The sequence below is a fragment of the Physeter macrocephalus genome, chromosome 19 (assembly GCF_002837175.3).
Source record: "Physeter macrocephalus isolate SW-GA chromosome 19, ASM283717v5, whole genome shotgun sequence".
NCBI lineage: Eukaryota > Metazoa > Chordata > Mammalia > Artiodactyla > Physeteridae > Physeter > Physeter macrocephalus.
In genome coordinates this window covers 17,092,226-17,110,935 of record NC_041232.1, presented here as the reverse complement: position 1 = coordinate 17,110,935, position 18,710 = coordinate 17,092,226, and the positions used below count along the sequence as shown (strand labels likewise).

The following is an 18,710-nucleotide window of genomic DNA, read 5'->3' as shown; positions in this document are numbered from 1 at the left end:
AGGTAGATACTGTGCTGCTCCCAATTTGACAGATGAAGAAACAGGGGTTCAGAGAGGTCCACTCAGAGGCACACAGCCAACACTTGTGTGTGTGGGTGTGTGTATAATGTAGCAGCAGGAGAGCAGGAATTTCTTTCTGGTTCACTGCTGTATCTCCAGGGCCTAGCACAGTGGCTGACACACAGTAGGCCCTCAGTAATATTTGGGTGGGGGTGTGTGTGTGTGGATGAGCAGCCATGACTGTGTGGCCCCCAGCAGGGGCCTGGGCCGAGCCAGGCTTAGCTGGAAGGACGGACAGTACTGACGGTAACTAGAGAGGTCCAGGGTTCAGCACCGTGGACAGCAGAGGGTAGGGGGCTTCTGCGTTTTGACTGTGTGGGAGCCCCAGCTGGGATGAGCAGGCAAGGGTCTGCCTGTCCTGACGTCCCCGCATCAGAACGGGAAGTACCTTTGCACTCCTTGTGAGTCTTGTTAATTTATCCCTTTTTATTCGTTATTTTATATTTATTTATTTTAAAAATAAGTTTATTTTATTTATTTATCTTTGGCTGCGTTGGGTTTTGCTGCTGTGCGCGGGCTGTCTCTAGTTGCAGTGAGCGGGGGCTACTCTTCGTTGTGATGCGCAGGCTTCTCATTGTGTTGGCTTCTTTTGTTGTGGAGCACGGGCTGTAGGCACGTGGGCTTTGGTAGTTGCGGCACATGGGCTCAGTAGTTGTGGCTCGCGGGCTCTAGAGCGCAGGCTCAGTAGTTGTGGCGCAGGGGTTTAGTTGCTCCAAGGCATGTGGGATCTTCCCAAACCAGGGCTCGAACCCGTGTCCCCGGCACTGGCAGGCAGATTCTTAACCACTGCGCCACCAGGAAAGCCCCTATATTTCTTTTTATTGACACTAATAATACACTCATATTGTAACATTCATTACAGGCCTTATTAGGCTTTTCCTAGGTTCTAAGGCCTTTACATTTATTAACTCAATGAATCCTCATAACACTCCTATGAGGAAGGCGCAATCATGGTCCCCATTTTACAGATGGGGAAAGCAAGGCAGAAAGAAATCACACACCCAAGGTGACACAACTAGTAAGCAGTTCATGCTGGGATTTGAGTCCAGGCTCCAGGCGCCATGTTCTTAGCCATATTTTCTAGAGACAAGTAGTAACAGTTTTCCTTGGTTACTTCCCCCCTTGCACCCCAGATTCTGGCTCCTCCCCACAGGTCACCACTGTTTCTGGATGGTGTTGCTCCAGCCACATGTTTCCTGCCCACCACTTAAATGCATTTATGTACACATAAGAATTGGTAGTTTTGCTCTGTGTGTTCATGTAAATGGGATCGTACAGTTGTATTGCTCTGTGGTTTGCTTTTTTTCCTTAATGTTGTGCCCTGGAAATTCCCCAAGGTGGTAGCATAGATCTTCGTCCTCCTTTTCCACTGCTGAAGCATATTCCAGCCTGCAGATGTACCACAGTTTATTTCACCAGTCTCTGACTGATAGGGCTTTAGGTTGTTGTTTTTTTTTTTTTTCCTGTTATAAATGTTGGGGCAGGAAACGCCTAGCAGAGGATTGTCTTGTACATGCCTCTCTGCGCATGGGGGCAACTATTTCTCTTGAATACTTAGAAGTGGAATTACTAGGTCTGAAAATGATCCTGCCAAATTGCCCTCCAAAAAGGCTGTACCCCTAACAGTACCGGCAACCCTGAAGGGAGTGCCCGTTTTGCTGCATCTTCACCAGCACTGGGTATTAACAGTAATTTTCGCTTTTTGACGTTGTGCCTGGTGACTAGCGTGTCTGGCGGTGGCTTTAAGTGGGTGTCTGCTCACCCGTCCGCTCCCTCCTCTGTCACTCACTCCCCACCGTGTCTTTCAGCCCGGCCGCTCTACCTTGGTCTCCACCATGAACGGGCCCACCTTGCAGTCCTCCTCGGCCTCCTCTGCATCCTCGGCAGCGACGGCCCCATCCCCGCGAGGCTGGAGCGAGTTCTGCGAGCTGCACGCGGTGGCCGCAGCCCGGGAGCTGGCCCGGCAGTACTGGCTTTTCGCCCGCGAGCACCCGCACCACGCGCCGCTGCGCGCCGAGCTCGTGTCGCTGCAGTTCACCGACCTCTTCCAGCGCTACTTCTGCCGCGAGGTGCGCGAGGGCCGGGCTCCCGGGCTGTCGGGCACCCGGGCCGCCGCCCCCACGCGCGACTACCGTGAGACTGGCCGCGGGCCCCCGGCCAAGGCCGAGGCGTCCCCAGCCGAGCCGGGCCCCGCCGCCCCCGCCCTGCCCAAGGCCCGCAGCTCGGAGGAGCTGGCCCCGCCGCGGCCGGCCGCCGCCTGCTCCCTCCAGCACCTGCGCCACAGCCTCCGCCACATCTTCCGCCACCGCTCGGCCGGGGAGCTGCCCGCGGCCCCCAGCGCGGCCTCGGGGGAGGCAGGCGAGGCCCCGGCCAGGCCCGGCCTGGCCAGGAAGCTCCTGCCCTGGAGCCTGGCCCGGGAGCCGCCACCCGAGGCCCTCAAGGAGGCGACGCTGCGGTACAGCCTGGCCGACGAGGCCTCCATGGACAGCGGGGCGCGCTGGGAAAGGGGGCGGCTGGCGCTGCGGCGCGCGGGCCCGGACGGCGCGGACTGCCTGCTGGAGCTCTTCGACCCGCCCAAGGTAAGACCCCGCGCACGTGGTTACGTGGGTACGGGTGGTGACGCTTTTCCAGCAGGCGGCCACAAAGTGCCCGGCGGAAAGCGCGCCTTCTTAAAAGTGAACTTTTTCCTCTGAGAATCATTTTCCGTTTACAGATAGTACAGAGTTCCCTTATACACTGCACCCAGCTTTGCCTCATGTTAACATGTTACAGTACCATGTACATCCGTCTTATAATTAAGGGACAAACATTGGTACATTACTGTTAACTGAACTCCGAGGTTCCTTTGGATTCCACTAGTTTTCCCCTAATGTCCCTCTTCTGCTTCAGGACACCATGTTAGGTTTAGCTGTCATGTTTCCCTAGGCACCTCTTGGCTGTGGCAGTTTCTCAGGCTTTTCTTGTTTCTGGAGGCTTTGCCAGTTTTGAGGAGCACTGGGCAGGGATTTTGTAGAATGTCCAGGGACACCATACCTGGGCATCATGTGGGCTAGTGGCAGCCTGGTCCGAGGTCCTTGAAACCCCTGACCCAGACGGACCCTGGCAAACAGGAGGATTTCTCCGAGGGATTTCAAAACCGGCGTGGAATTCCTCGGAGCCTCCCATGCTTTGTGGATGTCTTATTTTCTTTCAAGTTTAAATCTTTTTGTCTTTTTCCTTCACGCCCCACTTAATTCCCGCGGTGCAGTTGAGGCTGAAGGTCACTGTGCTCTACACACCTGCCGGACTCCATCTTTGACCAGAGGTGTCAAGTTGATGGGACCATGTGGTCTTCCTTTCTCTGTGGTTCTGTTATGTCCTCGGGCCTTGGTCTAGAGAGTGAGCAAAGCAGATCCCAGCCCTGAGGGGTCACGGCCTGGGTGGAGGAGACCAAATGATTATTCATTCATTCAAAAGATCCTTGTTGAGCAGCTACACTGTACCAGGCGCACACTAGGTGCTGGGGAGCTGGCGTCGTGGCGGGGCTATTAAAGGACTAAACCTACATATGAACATGGAATTATCAATTGTATTTTGTGCTCTGAAGGAAAGCCATGGGGCCTCTGGGAGGATAACCGAGGGGCCCTAATTTGGGGGTTGGGATGGGGTGTTGTCAAGGAATCCCCTTATGTGACGTACCTTTCCTTTTAAACTTCATTTTGGAGTCCTGTGCACATGCTGAGGCGTGTGAAGTGTGTCTGAAGCTCCACGAGTGCCCCTGTGTTAGTACACGCGGTGGCCCAGTGCCCCAGGGGCTCCCTCATGCCTCTTCCCCGTCAGCACTCCTCCCCTGCCACACGCATCGACTCCCACCCCCACGGATTGCATTTCTCTGTTTCGAACTTCATATAAATGGAATCGTATAGTATATTGGTTTTTGTGTCTGACTCCTTTCACCCAGCATGTTCTAGAGATTTGTCCCATGCCCTTGGGGGCATCAGAGTTTGTTTCTTTTTATCGCTGAGTAAATCCAGTCTGTTGTATGGATGTACCACAGTTTATTTATCCATTCACCGGTTGATGGATATTTGGGTTGTTTCCACTTTGGTACTTTTACAAATCATGCTGTAATGAAATTTGCTCTTAGGTCTTTGTATTGACATACGCTTCCATTTCCCTCCGGTAGATTCCTAGAAGTGCTAGGTCATATGGGAAGTGCAAGTTTAATTTTATATGAAACTTCTAAACTTTTTCCAAACTGGCAGCACAGTCTTGCATCCCTGTCAGCAGTGTAGGAGTCTTTTTTCTTTCCAGCCCTTCTAGTGGATGTATGCTGGTATCTCAAATCTTGGCTTTAATGTGCATTTCCCTTGTGACTCATGAGGTTAAGTACCTTTTCATGTGTTTATTGGCCATTGGGATTGATTCTTATTTCAAGTGTTTGCCATTTTTATTGAGTTGTCTGTCCTTTCCTTACTGATTTATAAAAGTTTTTATACCTGAATGTACTTCAGCACACTTGAATGCACTTTTTTTGTATCGTACATATGACCTCCTGCTCTGTGGTTGTCCTTTTTACTCCTTTAATGGAATCTGTTCATGAACCTAAGTTCTTTTTAAAAAATATTTATTTATTTACTAGTTTATTTATTTATTTGGTTGCACCCGGTCTTAGTTGTGGCTCACGGGCTCCTTAGTTGCGGCTCGTGGGCTCCTTAGTTGTGGCATGCGAACTCTCAGTTGTGGCATGCATGCGGGATCTAGTTCCCTCACCAGGGATTGAACCCCGGGCCCCCTGTATTGGGAGCGCAGAGTCTTAACCACTGCGCCAGCAGGGAAGTCCCATGAACCTAAGTTCTTAACTTTAACGAAGTCCAGTTTATCGGTTGCTTTCCTGTATGGTTAGTGCTTTTTGTGTCCCATTTAAAGAATCTTTGCCTACTCAGGGTCATGAAGATCTTTCTTGTCTTTTCTTTTTTTTTTTTTTTTTTTTTTTTTTTTGCCTGTGTTGGGTCTTTGTTGCTGCCTGCAGGCTTTTTCTGGTTGCGGCGAGTGGGGGCTACTCTTCGTTGTGGTGTGTGGGCTTCTCATTGCGGTGGCTTCTCTTGTTGTGGAGCATGGGCTCTAGGCATGCAGGCTTCAGTAGTTGTGGCATGTGGGCTCAGTAGTTGTGGCGCATGGGCTTAGTTGCTCCACGGCATGTGGGATCTTCCCAGACCAGGGCTTGAACCCGTGTCCCCTGCATCGGCAGGCAGATTCTTTTCTTCTTTTCTCTTTTTGGCTGCATCGGGTCTTAGTTGCAGCATGCAGGATCTTCCTTGAGGCGTGTAGGATCTTTTGTTGTGGCGCACGGGCTTCTCTCTAGTTGTGGCCTGAGGGCTCCAGGGCGCGTGGTCTCAGTAGTTGTGGCACTTGGGCTTAGTTAGTTGCCCCACAGCATGTGGGATCTTAGTTCCCCAACCAGGGATCGAACCCACATCCCCTGCATTGGAAGGCGGATTCTTCACCAGTGGACCACCAGGGAAGTCCCGGCAGGCAGATTCTTAACCACTGCACCACCAGGGACGTCCCTTGTCTTTTCTTCTAGAAGCTTTATTGTTTGGGCTGAATCATATTGATGGGCCTTCACAAGATCCATCCTGAATTAGTTTTTGTGTATGGCGTGAGGTAGGGGTGTCACAATTCTTCCACTTCTGGCACTACATGCTGATGTGACTCTCTTTTTCCTATTGGATTGCATGCAGTGCTACTTTCATCCTAAATCTAGTGTCTATCTGTGTGCTTCTGGACCCTCCTTCTGTTCCACTGGCCTATGTGTCTATTCTTATGTTAACACCACACTCTCTTAATCACTAAAGTTTAACAGTGAGTCTTGAGGAGGTGACTTTTTTTTTGGCTGTGCCATGCAGCTTATGAGATCTTAGTTCCCCGACCAGGGATTGAACCTGTGCCCTCAGCAGTGAAAGCACGGGGTCCTAACCGCTGGACCACCAGGGAATTCCCACTGAGGAGGTGACTTCTGAACTGAGATCTTAATACTGAGATAAGAATCTCTGGGCAGCGGGAACAGCATAGGCAAAGGTGCTGAGATGGGAAGGCATTTTGTATGTTTTCTTTTAAAATATTCATTTTTATTTATTTATGTATTTATTTGGTTGCGCCGGGCCTTAGTTGTGGCAGGCAGGCTCCTTAGTTGCGGCTTGCTGGTTCCTTAGTTGTGGCATGTGAACTCTTAGTTGCAGTATGCATGTGGGATTTAGTTTGCTGACCAGGGGTTGAACTTGGGCCCTCTGCATTGGGAGCACGGAGTTTTAACCACTGCACCACCAGGGAAGTCCCCAGCATTTTGCATGTTTTTAAGAAAGAAAAACAGAAGTGTGTTGGGAGCACAGACGGGGAAGATGGGGCGTGCGGGAGGATGTGCGGGTAGTGGGTCCTGTGAGGAGTCAGTATCTTATTCCAAGTGTAACACGAAGCCTTTGGAAAAACGCAAGTGCAGATAAAAACTATACTCGTTTATAAAACGTCTCAAGGCTCCGACACCATGAAAGGCAAATAACGTCCCAGACACATGATCTTATCTGCATGATAAGGTGGGGTTCCCTATAAAACTTTAAAAACAACCGCTGCTGCTTAAAATAAACGATCTTGGAAAACCTAGTGTCAGGAGTCAGATGGACCCAGGTTCAAACCATGAATTAGCTTCTTTCTCAGTCCTGGGGCCTTAGGCAAGTGACATCACCTCTCTGGGCCTCAGTTTCCTCCTCTGTACAGTGGAGCTACTTACTCAGAGTTCGCACCTTGTGTGGCTGTTGTGATAACTGGGAGGGCACATCTGCTGAGCGCCTGGCACAGGGAAGGCTCACTGTCACTGGCCCTCCTTGTTATTATGGTTGTCATGGTAGTGAAATGATTTGGGGGCTAAGGATGCAGATTTATTTCTAGTGCTGGTTTGGGCCCTCAGTGCCCAGCTGGGATGCATGATCAAGGCTCCTGTTCTTTGGGAACCCTGAGGGTGGGGCCCTTGTCAGAGTCCTCAGGGCTCAGAAGTGGTGTCTGGCCTTGGAGAAGCGGGACCCGTAGTGGCAGCTGGGTCCCTGAGGCTCGCCCCTCCCTCCAGGCCGCCTGGGCCTCTGCCACAGGCTTGGTGGTTGCTGTGTGACCTGGGGTGTCCCCCACCGAGTGAGCAGCCCTGGTGGGGCCTCTCCCGTCCCCTCCACAGAGTGCCTGGCCTGCCAGAGCAGGCCCCAACTCTGTTGGCTTCTGACAGCTTCCCTTTGTGCTTGGAACAGTCTGGGGCTCTTCCTGAATGTTTCCTGGAGCGACTTGGAGCGTCCAGTCTCTGGGCCAAGGGTACCTAGACTAGAAGTCCTGAGTGTGCCTGCCTGGAGGGTAGCCTTGACCTCCAACCTCTGACCCTGGAGTTGTCTATGGGAGCAGCTTTAAACATAGGCAAAGGAAGGTTTGACAGCCAGGGCTTGAGCTCTGGGTTTATACCCGAGCTCTGTCGCTTGAAGGGTGCTCAGCACCTGGTTGGAGAAGCCCTTGCTGCCCAGAGTGGGGAGAGGCTTGGAGGACGAGAACTGAGAGTGGGCAGCTGCCCAGGGACATCACTCGGGCCTCAGCCAAGCTAACGCCACCCAGAAGTCTGGGGCCAGGTGGCCAGCTGCTCATGGGTCAGCCTCACCTGGACTTGGGTCACAGCTCCGCCTCTGACCAGAACCTCTGACCTTGGGCCGGTCACTTCCCCACTCGGAGCCTCAGTCTAGTCATCTGTAAAGTAGGGGTGATAGCAGCAGCCAAGGGCCGAGGGTCACCGTGGGGGCTGTGGTGGGAGGGAGGTGGCCACGACAGGCCGAGTGGAAGCGGAGGCCACAGGCTGCTGCAGTGGGCGGCTGGAGGGCGGCTGGAGGAGACACGTGTGACTGGTTCCCGAAGTCTGAAGTCTGGTTTCAGTGGCATCACTGCAGATGGACGGGAGGTGGGGCAACCCTTCCTTGTACTGCACGCTGGCCCTCAGGGGAAGCTAGGGATTGCCTCGGCTGGGGGGTGGTCATCAAAGGCCCCTTGGCAAGAGGTGACATCTGGGATGAGCGCAGGTGCCGATCCTGGAAGATCTGGGTGAAGGAGTCCCGGGCTGAGGAACTGGCAAGTGCAAAGGCCCTGGGGTGAGCACGAGCCAGGAGACTTTGAGGAACAACCAGGTGGCCAGGGGCTGGAGTAGAAGGAGGAAGGAGGGATGAGGTAGGAAAGGTGATGGGGCTGGACCAGTTGGGGCCTTATGGAGCATGGTGCGGATTTGAGGCTTTACACAAAGAGCAGCGGGAGCACCGGAGGATTTAGGGCCAGAGGGGCTGGGACACCTACCAGCAGTAGGAGTGGGCTAGAGGAGCCCTCTGGGGCTGCTGTGGTCTTCTGGCCTTTGGGAGAGCGTGGCATGAGTCTTCTCCTAGAAGCCCTCTGGTCCCCATGTCCGCTTGTCCTGTGGCACCTCCCTCTCCTTGGGCATCTCTGAGCCCAGGCTGGGATGGGGGAACAGTACGTTTACTACCTTAAGTAGGCACCTACTGTGCACCAGGCATTGCCCTAAACACTTGACCTCAAGTCCTTCCCATGAGGTCAAGCTTGTTGGCCCATTGGACAGATGAGAAAACCAAGGCTGGGAGAGGCAAAGAAACTCACTCAGGATCATGCTGCTGCTGAGGAGATCGGAGCCCCTGACCCAACAGGTCCCTGCTCCCGAGCCCCCAGCCACGCTGTGAACGGCCTCCCTCCAGCCACGGGGTGCAGAGCAGCAGCTGCCGGCCGGCCAGGCCTGAGACGGGCCATCCCATCAGCAGTTAAAAACAAGAAAGTTGGATTGGTTGCCAATAGTTAAAAACCATAAAATGGGAAGATTTCATATAAGAACCCAGTTTCTGGTTTCGCTTATAAATTGGTGCCCTTGGCAGTGCTGGGCCAGGATCACTCGACGTGCATCCCAGCCTGGCCCCTGTTGGGGGAGAGCCTGACTGGGAGGTCAGGGCATTGTCCCGGGGTCAGGGAGAGATCACAGGACCAGCCACCAGGCCCGGGGTGGCTGGCCTTAGGGCAGAGCTTTGCCGGGAGCTGGGGGTCCATTTTCAAATGGAACACATCTGGGCTGGCCATGGCCTTGGGGCCAGCCCTTTGCTCTTTTGGGCCTCAGTTTCCCCACATGTCCAAGCCTGGTTTGGCTGAGATGGTCTCAAAGCCCTGCCAGCCCTACTGGGTCCGGGGGCTGAGCCTCAGCTTTTCTCCTCTTTAAAGTGGGGGTAATGATGGAATTCTCGTAGCTGTCGTTGAAGTAACGCCTTTTTAGCCAGCATCTATTTGGCACTTGTTACATACTAGGCACTTTACTGCCTTGGCTTCATTTAATCCTCACAGCAGCCCTGTGACGGTGCTGTTGTGATTACCCCCATATCACAAATGGGGAAATTGAGTCTCAGAGAAGGTAGGTGACTTGCCCAAGGTCACATAGCTCTGAGCAGCTGAGATGGGGTTGGGACCCAGTTATTCGGGCTGCACCTGGTGCCTAGCAGGTCTCCAGAAGGATTTGTTATCATGGGTGGTGGTGTTTAGCCAGTGGCCCTGCCTGGGGTGGGGGGTGGGGGGTGCATCTGTTTTGAGTTCTCAGACCAGGAAAGGCTCCTTGTGGCCATCTTGTCTAGTGCCACCAATTTAAAGATGGGGACACTGAGGCCCAGAGGGGGCTGGCCAGTGCCCCTCTCACCCAGCATGTAAGACTTGGTGGACCCAGTGCGCTCTGCCCTTGGCCTCTGCTGCTCAGCCCCGAGAAGAGGTAGAGGAAGGAGGGGGGGACTCAGGGGATTCAGCCCACATCCCTGAGCTCCCCTCCTACACCGCAGGCCTCCAGTACCCCCAGGAAGAAGTGGTCTGGTTGGCAGTGGCTGGACCTGCTGGTCCCAGGGAGAGCCTGACCTAGGCTGACCTAGGCCGGGGGCCAGTCGGGCAACATGGTTCTGAGCTGTTCCCCCTCTGCTCCTTCTGAGCTGTCCTTGGGCAAGTGACTGGGCCTCGGTTTCCTCATCTGTAAGATGGGGGTGGTCCCAGTGCCTGCACGTGTAGGGGAGGCTGCGGGTACCGTATGTGCTGACTGGGTAGGTGAGGGGCCTGGGTGCGAGCGTGGCCGGGCAGCCTGTGGGCAGTAGGTGCTCCTGGCAGCCTGGCCGGTGAAGGGGCTGCGTGTCCTGAGCACTGACCGTGGGCGAGGGCGGGGCCGAATTAGCCCCCTCAATGCTCCCCTGACTCTGCAAAGTAGCCATGGCCACTGTGCCTGCCTCACAGATGAGGACACTGAGGCTCTGAGACGCAGAAGGAGACACTGCTGGACCCTGGGGGCCCGAGCCCGGAGCCCGTGCCCCAAGTGTGGGAAAGAGGAAGCAGAAAGAAAGGGACGTCCGCCGGGGGGCCTGGCGGTTTCCTCTCGGAGGCAGGAGCGCGAGGAGGAAGAGGAGTGCTGGGCAGGAAGCGGCCGGGCGGGTGGGGCAGCCTCCTGGGGCCCGGACAGAGCTGGGCCTGAGTCCTGCCTCTGCCCCTTCTGAGCTGTGTGACCTTGGGAAAGGCGCTTCACCCTCTCTGTGCCTCATTTTCCTCAAGTAAAAAGCTGAGCGACGGCACCCACATCGGGGCGATGGTGAACTAGCTGCCGTCCGCATGGTGCCGGGAGCCGTGCCCAGCGCAGGTGGTCTCAGCAAATCTTAGCTGCTGTGGTTTTTGTTTTTTTTTTTTTCGGCTGAGCGGCATGCGGGATCTTAGTTCCCCGACCAGGGATCGAACCCGTGCCCCCTGAAGTGGAAGCACAGAGTCCTAACCATTGGACCTCCAGGGAAGTCCCATGTCGTTGTTATTTTTTCTTAGTCATTTTCAGCACGATGGGCATTACATTTGACACATCCCATGCAATTACCACAAACCTTGGGAGGCGGGAACAGTGATGAAGGCATCTCATAGATGAGGAAATAGGCACAGAGAGGTAGAGAGACCTGCCCAAGGCCACACAGCTGGGAGATGGAAGAGCAGGAATGGAAGCCGGTGTGGGCCTGCCAAGGCCAGGGGGTGTGTTTAGCCCCCGAGAAACCGCCCACCCTCTGCCTACAGCCTGGTAGATCTTCGTGGGCCGGCGAGAGCCCTGATGTCCCGGGGGAAACAGGTGCTTCGGAGGCCAGTGGCTCCCTGACCCCACCCTCTCCCAGGGGGACCAGGGGCTGAAGGCTCCCAGGGTGAGAGTGTGGTTTCCGTCCTCGCTCTGCCCTGGGCTGCTTCGTGACCCAGGTTGGTCCCTGCCCCTCTCTGAGCTGCGAAATGGGCAACCAGGGGGCTTGATCCGGGCTTTCCGGGCATGGTGGGGCGGGGGGAGGAAGGGGTGGTGGTGGGCAGGGCTCCCATGGCTCCCGTGGGGCCCCCAGCCGCACACACAGCCGCCCCATCTGCCCCTTATTGGGCTTTTGTGTAAGGTCGTTTTTTGAAAAGTACTTTGCTGCTTAGAAGAAACCCCCAACCACGCTGAAACCACGGGCAGATGGTATCGGCGTGCTTCCTTTCAGCTCAAATTCTGTGAATCCAGAGACTGGAAAGTGCCCCCGAATCCAACAGGAGGAGGGTGGCGAACGACAGTCATTTATCATCACCCCCCCACCCCCCGAGCCTCTGGGGGCTGCTTCCACCCCACACCCTTGCTCCTCGGGGCCTGTTAGCTGTCGCCAGCTTCTTGGAAGTTGCTTTTCTGTTTTCCTTTGTTTAGGGGACTGGGTATTGGGACACAAGTCTGCAGAGTCTGGGCCGTGGGCTTGGCGGCCGGGGAGGAGGGCAGATGGACAGGTTTGGGTTCAGATCTTGGCTCTTGTGTCCTTGTTACGTGGCTCTGGGCTGAGAACTCGGCCTGTCTCAGCCTCAGTTTCCCATTCTGGAAAGTGGAATGTCAGTACTGGCCTTGCTGGGTGATTGAGTCGAAAATAGGCTCTGGGAGGGCCTGACACGATGTGTTTCCTCCCTGAGAGGCAGAAGAAGGGGCTTGCTGCGGGGGAAGTCACCAGACCCCAGGGGTGGGTCCCCAGATGCCCTCCCTGGGATGGGCAACAACCTGGCCAGCTGTCCCGCTAGCCTGGACTGGGCACCAGCCGACGGCGGGCCGCCAGGCGGGCCTGCTGGAAATCCCCCACCCACTTCTTTGCGAATGGAAAAGGAAAGCAAAAGGCACAAGCAGAGATCTCTGCGTTCCGAGAGCGCCGGCCCTCCCCGGGGGTGGAGGCGGAGGTAGCTTCCTTCCCCGAGGTCGGAGGGGCCGCCTCAGCTTCCTTTTTGGGGCCCCACACCCCTTTTTCCTCTCTCCCCTCTGGGCTGGGGAAGAGGCCACTGTTTTCCTCAGGCCACGGACCCCGCTGGCTGCTCAGCCTCTGGCACCGGTGGGTGATGGCGTACGGGGGAGGGGGCCCATCACGGTGGCACCTGACCTCTGGGTCCTCCCACACTGTGGCTGATCCTCCCCTCCTGGGCCTGACCTGAATCCTGACTGCGGCCCAGTCTGAAGTCCATGGCGCAGCAGAGAGAAACCTCTCTCCAGGGAACCATCCGGAATGGGAGGCCCCGCTGTGTCTCTTTTCAAATCTTCGCGTAATCTAGGAAACTGTCTACCTTACCGAGGGCCTCCACGTTTAAGTTCCTAGTGTTTCTGGTTTTGATTTTTCAATTAATCAAGCTCATGGCAGAAATTATAGAACAGTAACTGAAAAACCACCCACAATCCTACTACCCAGAGAGAACGAGCATTTCCATTTCACTAGATGTCTTTGTAATCTTCTGTCTTGTATTTCTTTCTCTAACTTTTCCCCCAAATTGCAATTCCGTCCACATTCACTAATTCTTCATTCAGCAGTTAGCTAGGGAGCCCCTTCTGTGTGCCAGCTATGCTGGAAACATAGGCAGAAACTTTTGGACAAAACCCCCAGCCAGCCCTTGTGGGACTGACACTCATCCTACTTTTTTGTTACCTGCTTTTTTGTCACTTAACATGTCTTGAACATTTTTTCTGTTCTCTTAAATATTTTCCAAGAATGTCTTAAAAAAAAATACTGGCTGCCCGATATTTCATTTACACAGATAGGCCGTGATATATTTATCTATGCTTATCTAGACTCTTATTTCAATCACTTCTAATTTATTTGCTCAACTGGACAACCTTGTGACAAACATCTTGTACGTAAATCTTGCTGCCCACCTCTGATTATTTCCTTAGAAGCATATTCCTAGAAGGGAAGGGCTGGGTGGAAGCCTTTGTGAGCGCTTCTCATGTTTTCTCTTTCTCTCAAAGCTTTATTGAGATACAGTTTACAAATTATAAAATTAACTCGTTTAAAGGGTACAGTGATTTTTGGTATATTTACAGGGCTGTATAACTATTAATTTGAGACCACTTTCATCGTCTCAAGGAGACCTTGTGCTCATCAGCAGTCACTCCGCATTCCTCCTCTCCCCCACCCCCAGGCAACCACTCATCTATCAATACTTTCTGTCTCTATAGGTTTGCCTAGTTTGTTCTTTTCATATAAATGGAATCACAATACGTGGTCTTTTGTGACTGTCTTCTTTCACTCAGCATCACATGTTCAAGGTTCGTCCTGTTGTAGCTTGTGTCAGTATTTTGTTCCTTTTTATTGCAAATAATATTCCATTGTATGAATAGATCACATTTTGTTTATCCATTCCTCAGTGATGGACATTAGGTTGTTTCCACTTTTGGGCGATTGTGAATAGTGCTGCCACGAACATTCGTGAATAAGTTTTTGTGTGGACATATGTTTTCATTTTTCCCTGGGTATATGCCTTAGGAGTGGAATTGCTGGATCATATGGTAACTCTACGTTTAACATTTTGAGGAGCTGCCAAACTGTTTTCCAGAGCACCGCACCATTTTATATTCCCATCAGTGATGTATGAGGGTTCCAATTTCTCCACATCCTCACCAACACTTGTTTTTATTATTTTATTATTTATTTGGCTATGTCAGATCTTAGTTGCAGCATGTGGGATCTTTCGTCACGGCACGCGGGCTTCTCTTTAGTTGTGGCGTGTGGGCTCTAGAGCACGCAGGCTTAGTTGCCCCGTGGCATGTGGGATCTTAGTTCCTTGACCAGGGATCAAACCCGCACCCCCTGCATTGGAAGGTGGATTCTTAACCACTGGACCGCCAGGGAAGTCCCTCCAACGCTTGTTACTATCTTTTTTTTTTTTTTTTGCGGTACGCGGGCCTCTCACCGCCGTGGCCTCTCCCGTTGCGGAGCACAGGCTCCGGATGCGCAGGCTCAGCGGCCGTGGCTCACGGGCCCAGCCGCTCCGCGGCACGTGGGATTTTTTTTTTTTTGCGGTACGCGGGCCTCTCACTGCTGTGGCCTCTCCCGTTGCGGAGCACAGGCTCCGGACGCGCAGGCTCAGCGGCCGTGGCTCACGGGCCCAGCCGCTCCGCGGCACGTGGGATCTTCCCGGACCGGGGCACGAACCCGCGTCCCCTACATCGGCAGGCGGACTCTCAACCACTGCGCCACCAGGGAAGCCCTGTCTATCTTTTTGATTGTAGCCACCCTAGCAGGTGTGAATGGCTTTGATTTACATTTCCTGATGGCTAATGATGTTGAGCATCTTTTCATGTGCTCACTAGCTATTTCTAATGCTTCTGATATATCCTTTCCAAATAGTCTTCTAGGAAGGTTATACCCATCTATCTTCAAATAGTGGTGCTAACACTGGCTATTATTTTAAAAACCTTTGCCAACTTCTAGGTGAAGTGGTTATTTTGTCCTTTCTGCTTATGAATGGAACAAACCGTTTTTCTTTTTTTAAAAACACTGAGGTATAATTCACATAACATAAAATTCACCATGTTAAAGTGCGGTTTGTTGTTTTTCGTATACTCACTGTGGGTGCAACCATCAGCTCTATCCAATTCCAGAACATTTCCATCACCTCAGAAAGAAACCCAGTATCTGTTAGCCTCGGTCCCCATCCCCATCCCCATCCCCCCAGCCGCTGGCAACCACTCATCCTACTTTCTGTCCCTGTGGATTTTGACTTTTTCTCTAATGTTTCTTGGTCATAGACATTTTCTGTGACTTACAGGCCGTTAACTCTGCGTGCTCCTCTCCTGCACTGCCTGCCTCTCTCCTGTTGACTGGCAGCTCTTTACACTGACATTAGCGCTCAGTCGCACGTTGCAAATATTTCCCTAGTTTGCCATTTGGCTTTTCGACTGGTCCTGAGTTTCTTGGCCTATGGAGGTTTTTAAGTCTGGGCAGTGAAATACAGTGATCTTGTCCTTTATGATTTTGTTCTTTGCTTTTGCTGCTTAGAAAGGCCTCCCCGACCCTGGGATCAGATAATTATTTAGGTTCTTCTATTCCAGTTTTGTCTGGGTTTTATTTTTCACATTTAATTATTTAATCCAGCCAGCTTTTATTCTTTGTGGCTGGTACAGTTTCCTGTTGTTTTTTGGTGTCAGTTAGATGCTGTGTGTCAAGGCATATCACTAAACGTGGGCTAAGGATGATGACAGCAACTCACGGCAGGTTGAGCTTGGAAGGGTGGAGACTCCTGGGCTCTTGGCCCGGTTTCCCTGTCAGCTCAGCCCAAGGCTCTGCTCAGCGGACTCTGAGCCTCCCTGGCGTCCCTGCGGCCCCTCGAGCCCCAGAGGCCCTCGCTTTCACCTCTTCTTCTGAATCATCATTCTTCGAAGGCAGGCGGTGGCCACTGTCGGGGATTTTGGGGATCTTGGTGGTGACGAGACCCCCCCTCCCTCCAGTGCACTCCCCTACCGGAGGCCGGTGACAGAGGTTGTTTGTTGTTTCTTAACCACATCTTTTTCCACTCTCACCAGGCGTGGAGCAGACACGGGGCCCAGGGTGCAGCTGAGGGCTGTGCTGCAGGGGCGAGGGGCTTCCCCCACCGGGCTGGCTCCACAGAGGGGCCGGGAGGTGGGCCCGCCGCAAAAGGCCCTGGGGGGCCGGCCAGCTCCGGAACCCCTGGCCCTGTGAGACTCAGGTGCTCCTCTGCTTTCCCCTCACGAGCACTGAGCACACCTGCCCGTGCAGCAGGAAAGCCCGGGGAGCAGTGCCAGGCTCGGGGCCTGGGCACGTGGCGGGGAGCCACGGCTTCCTGTCTTGGGGGCTGACCACAGCTCGGTTCGCGAGCCCCGGGGTGTCCTGGCACTGAGGTAGCCGGAGCAGCACTACAAGCGGAAGGCGTAGCCTGCGTGAAGGTGGACGGGGACAGGGTGCGCGGGCCTTGCGGCTCCTCGGCCACGCGGGGCGGGGAGGATTCCTGGCGGGATGCTGGGAGCAGGATGTGGTCGCCCAAGGCGTGGGCTGGTGGCAGCTGGTTTGCAGCCGGCGGGGGGCTGGGGTGGGGTGGGGCTCTGGCTGGGCCCCGACCCTGCTCCGGACCCCCGGTCGGCCCAGGTCCAGGTGCCAGCTCAGCGCTCCCAGACAGAGACACCGCTCTGTCCTCAAGACCGTCTCAGGCAGGGCAGCGGGTAACTGATGGAAGGGGAGCTGATGGAGGCTGGCTGCTGAGCAGCTCCAGGCCCTGGAAAGTGGTTGATCCTCATTTGCCAAAGGTCTTGGCCAGGAGTGGTGCCCCGCATGGAGGAAAGGTGTAGCAGGGAGAGGCCTCGGAGGTGTGGGCATGTGGCCCGGCTAGTGAGGGTGGTGGCACTGGCTCCTCTGTTCCTGCCTCTGCAAGGCCCCATCCCAGGACATGCCTCCCCAGGCTGGGCCACGTGGCCTGGACCACTGTCACCCTGAGGGGGGAGGCGAGGTCAGCTAGCGAAGGTGGCGGGGGGTCCGCAAGCTCCTTGGCTCGCCAGTTCATCCACGCCCGTGACGGGGTGCAGGGAGTGGGACTTCCAGGTGTGGTCCTTCTTAAGCCACGGACCCCCCCCACCCGGCCGGCCTCAGAGCGGAAGTGCCTGCCCGTCTTCACAGCTGGGTAATCCACACTCAGCCACTCGGCGTGAACTAGGACACCCGTGTCTCAGGAGGGGTTTGAGTGGCTGTCAGGGGGTCCCAGACTGGTTGTGTGTGTGTGTTCGGGGCTGTCTCTCTCTGTGGGGGTCTCTGTCTCGGGGAGTTTGTCTCTGAGGGGATGGTTCGACTTGGTCCTTCTTAAGCCACGGACCCCCCCAACCCGGCCGGCCTCAGAGCGGAAGTGCCTGCCCGTCTTCACAGCTGGGTAATCCACACTCAGCCACTCGGCGTGAACTAGGACACCCGTGTCTCAGGAGGGGTTTGAGTGGCTGTCAGGGGGTCCCAGACTGGTTGTGTGTGTGTGTTCGGGGCTGTCTCTCTCTGTGGGGGTCTCTGTCTCGGGGAGTTTGTCTCTGAGGGGATGGTTGCTCCAGCATCTGAGAGGGGCTTTGTGTCCCAGTCTCTGTGATTGTTGTGTGTGTGGGGGTGGTCGCCATCTCTCTCAGAGGGGGCTTTGTGTGTGTGTCACTGAGAGTCTGTCTTTCGGACATGTCGGGGCGGGGGGACTTTACAGGCTTGAGGGGGAGCTCACTGCAGGTGGGGCTTCAGACGAGCCCTCAGCCCCTGTCTGTTTCAGCATCTCTGGCTGGCTACCCCCCCTACAGGGTCTCTCTGGGTCCGATAGTGGGGGGTGCAGGCGCCACCCTCAGGCTTGGTCGCTCAGGGTGGGATCTGGGGCTGCCACCCAGAGGAGGGAGGCAAAACGATGGGGGCTCTGAGCCAGGGTGGTTATGTTTGGGGGATGTCTCACCATGTCAGTATCGGCTCTGGAGAAGCTCTGCTTCTGGCATTGGCGGGCTCTCACTTGCCAGAAAGGGGAAGCTGACTTGATCCATGTGGCTTTTAGGGAAGCTTCTCCCATCCCTTTCCTGCTCCCCCGTGGGGAGAGGGAGCTTGAGGCAACAGGGAGCAGACCAAGGGGGAGACCTGGGAGACTCCTGTGTACTCAGGGCGACAGGCGGGTTCACGTACAGAGGCCCCGGAGGTGCACTCACTCCAACATCATCCCCATTTTACAGATGAGAAAACAAAAGCACAGAGAAGTGAAGTGATTTGCTCAGGCTCATGCGGAGAAAAAGCGGCTGAAGCAGGCACTCGAAGGGCCTGTGTGTGTGTTGCGGGGCTCTGGTTGGGGGCAGAGGAAGGAAGTGACCTGTGGCCTGTAGTTCCAACATTTGTTCAGCCCCTGGAACGGGCTCATTGCCTTCGGTTTGCCCCCTAGGGAGCCGGGGAACAAGGGGGTGAGATAACTCACCCCCCCCTCCACCCCCCGCACCTGCCCCTGCTCCCGAGACATGAGGGCTGGGGCCCCAGGCACCTAGCAGCTCCTCACCCATCCATCTGACAAACCCTCTCCAAGTACCTCCTCTGGGCTGGACCCGGTGCTGGGCCCCAGCTGGGAACAAGGCCTGGTGCCCTGTCCCCACCCGCCGAGGAACTCCCAGGCAGGCGGTGGGGGCAGCTGCACCTTCAGGAAATTATGGCCAGGGCTGATAAGCCCCGTGCCGAGGGAGAGGCACAGGAATCGCACTGACCACGACTTGGTGATCAGAGAAGGCTCCCTGGAGGAGGGGAGGTTCTCTCTGCTGAGACCCACCGTTTGGGTCAGGCCTGGTG

General features: G+C 54.9%; 1 protein-coding gene across 3 annotated transcripts in view; it reads left to right on the top strand.

Annotated features, from left to right (window-relative positions):
• The window catches only part of SH2B3 (SH2B adaptor protein 3), a 39,094-nt gene that overhangs the window by 8,696 nt on the left and 11,688 nt on the right, over positions 1 to 18,710 (top strand). For all 3 annotated transcript variants that reach the window (XM_028480095.2, XM_024120840.3, XM_024120839.3), the window contains exon 2: positions 1,869 to 2,639. In XM_028480095.2, the coding sequence (XP_028335896.1) occupies positions 1,896 to 2,639 (744 nt within the window). In that variant the 5' untranslated portion in view covers positions 1,869 to 1,895. The remainder of the gene's footprint in view (positions 1 to 1,868; positions 2,640 to 18,710) is intronic.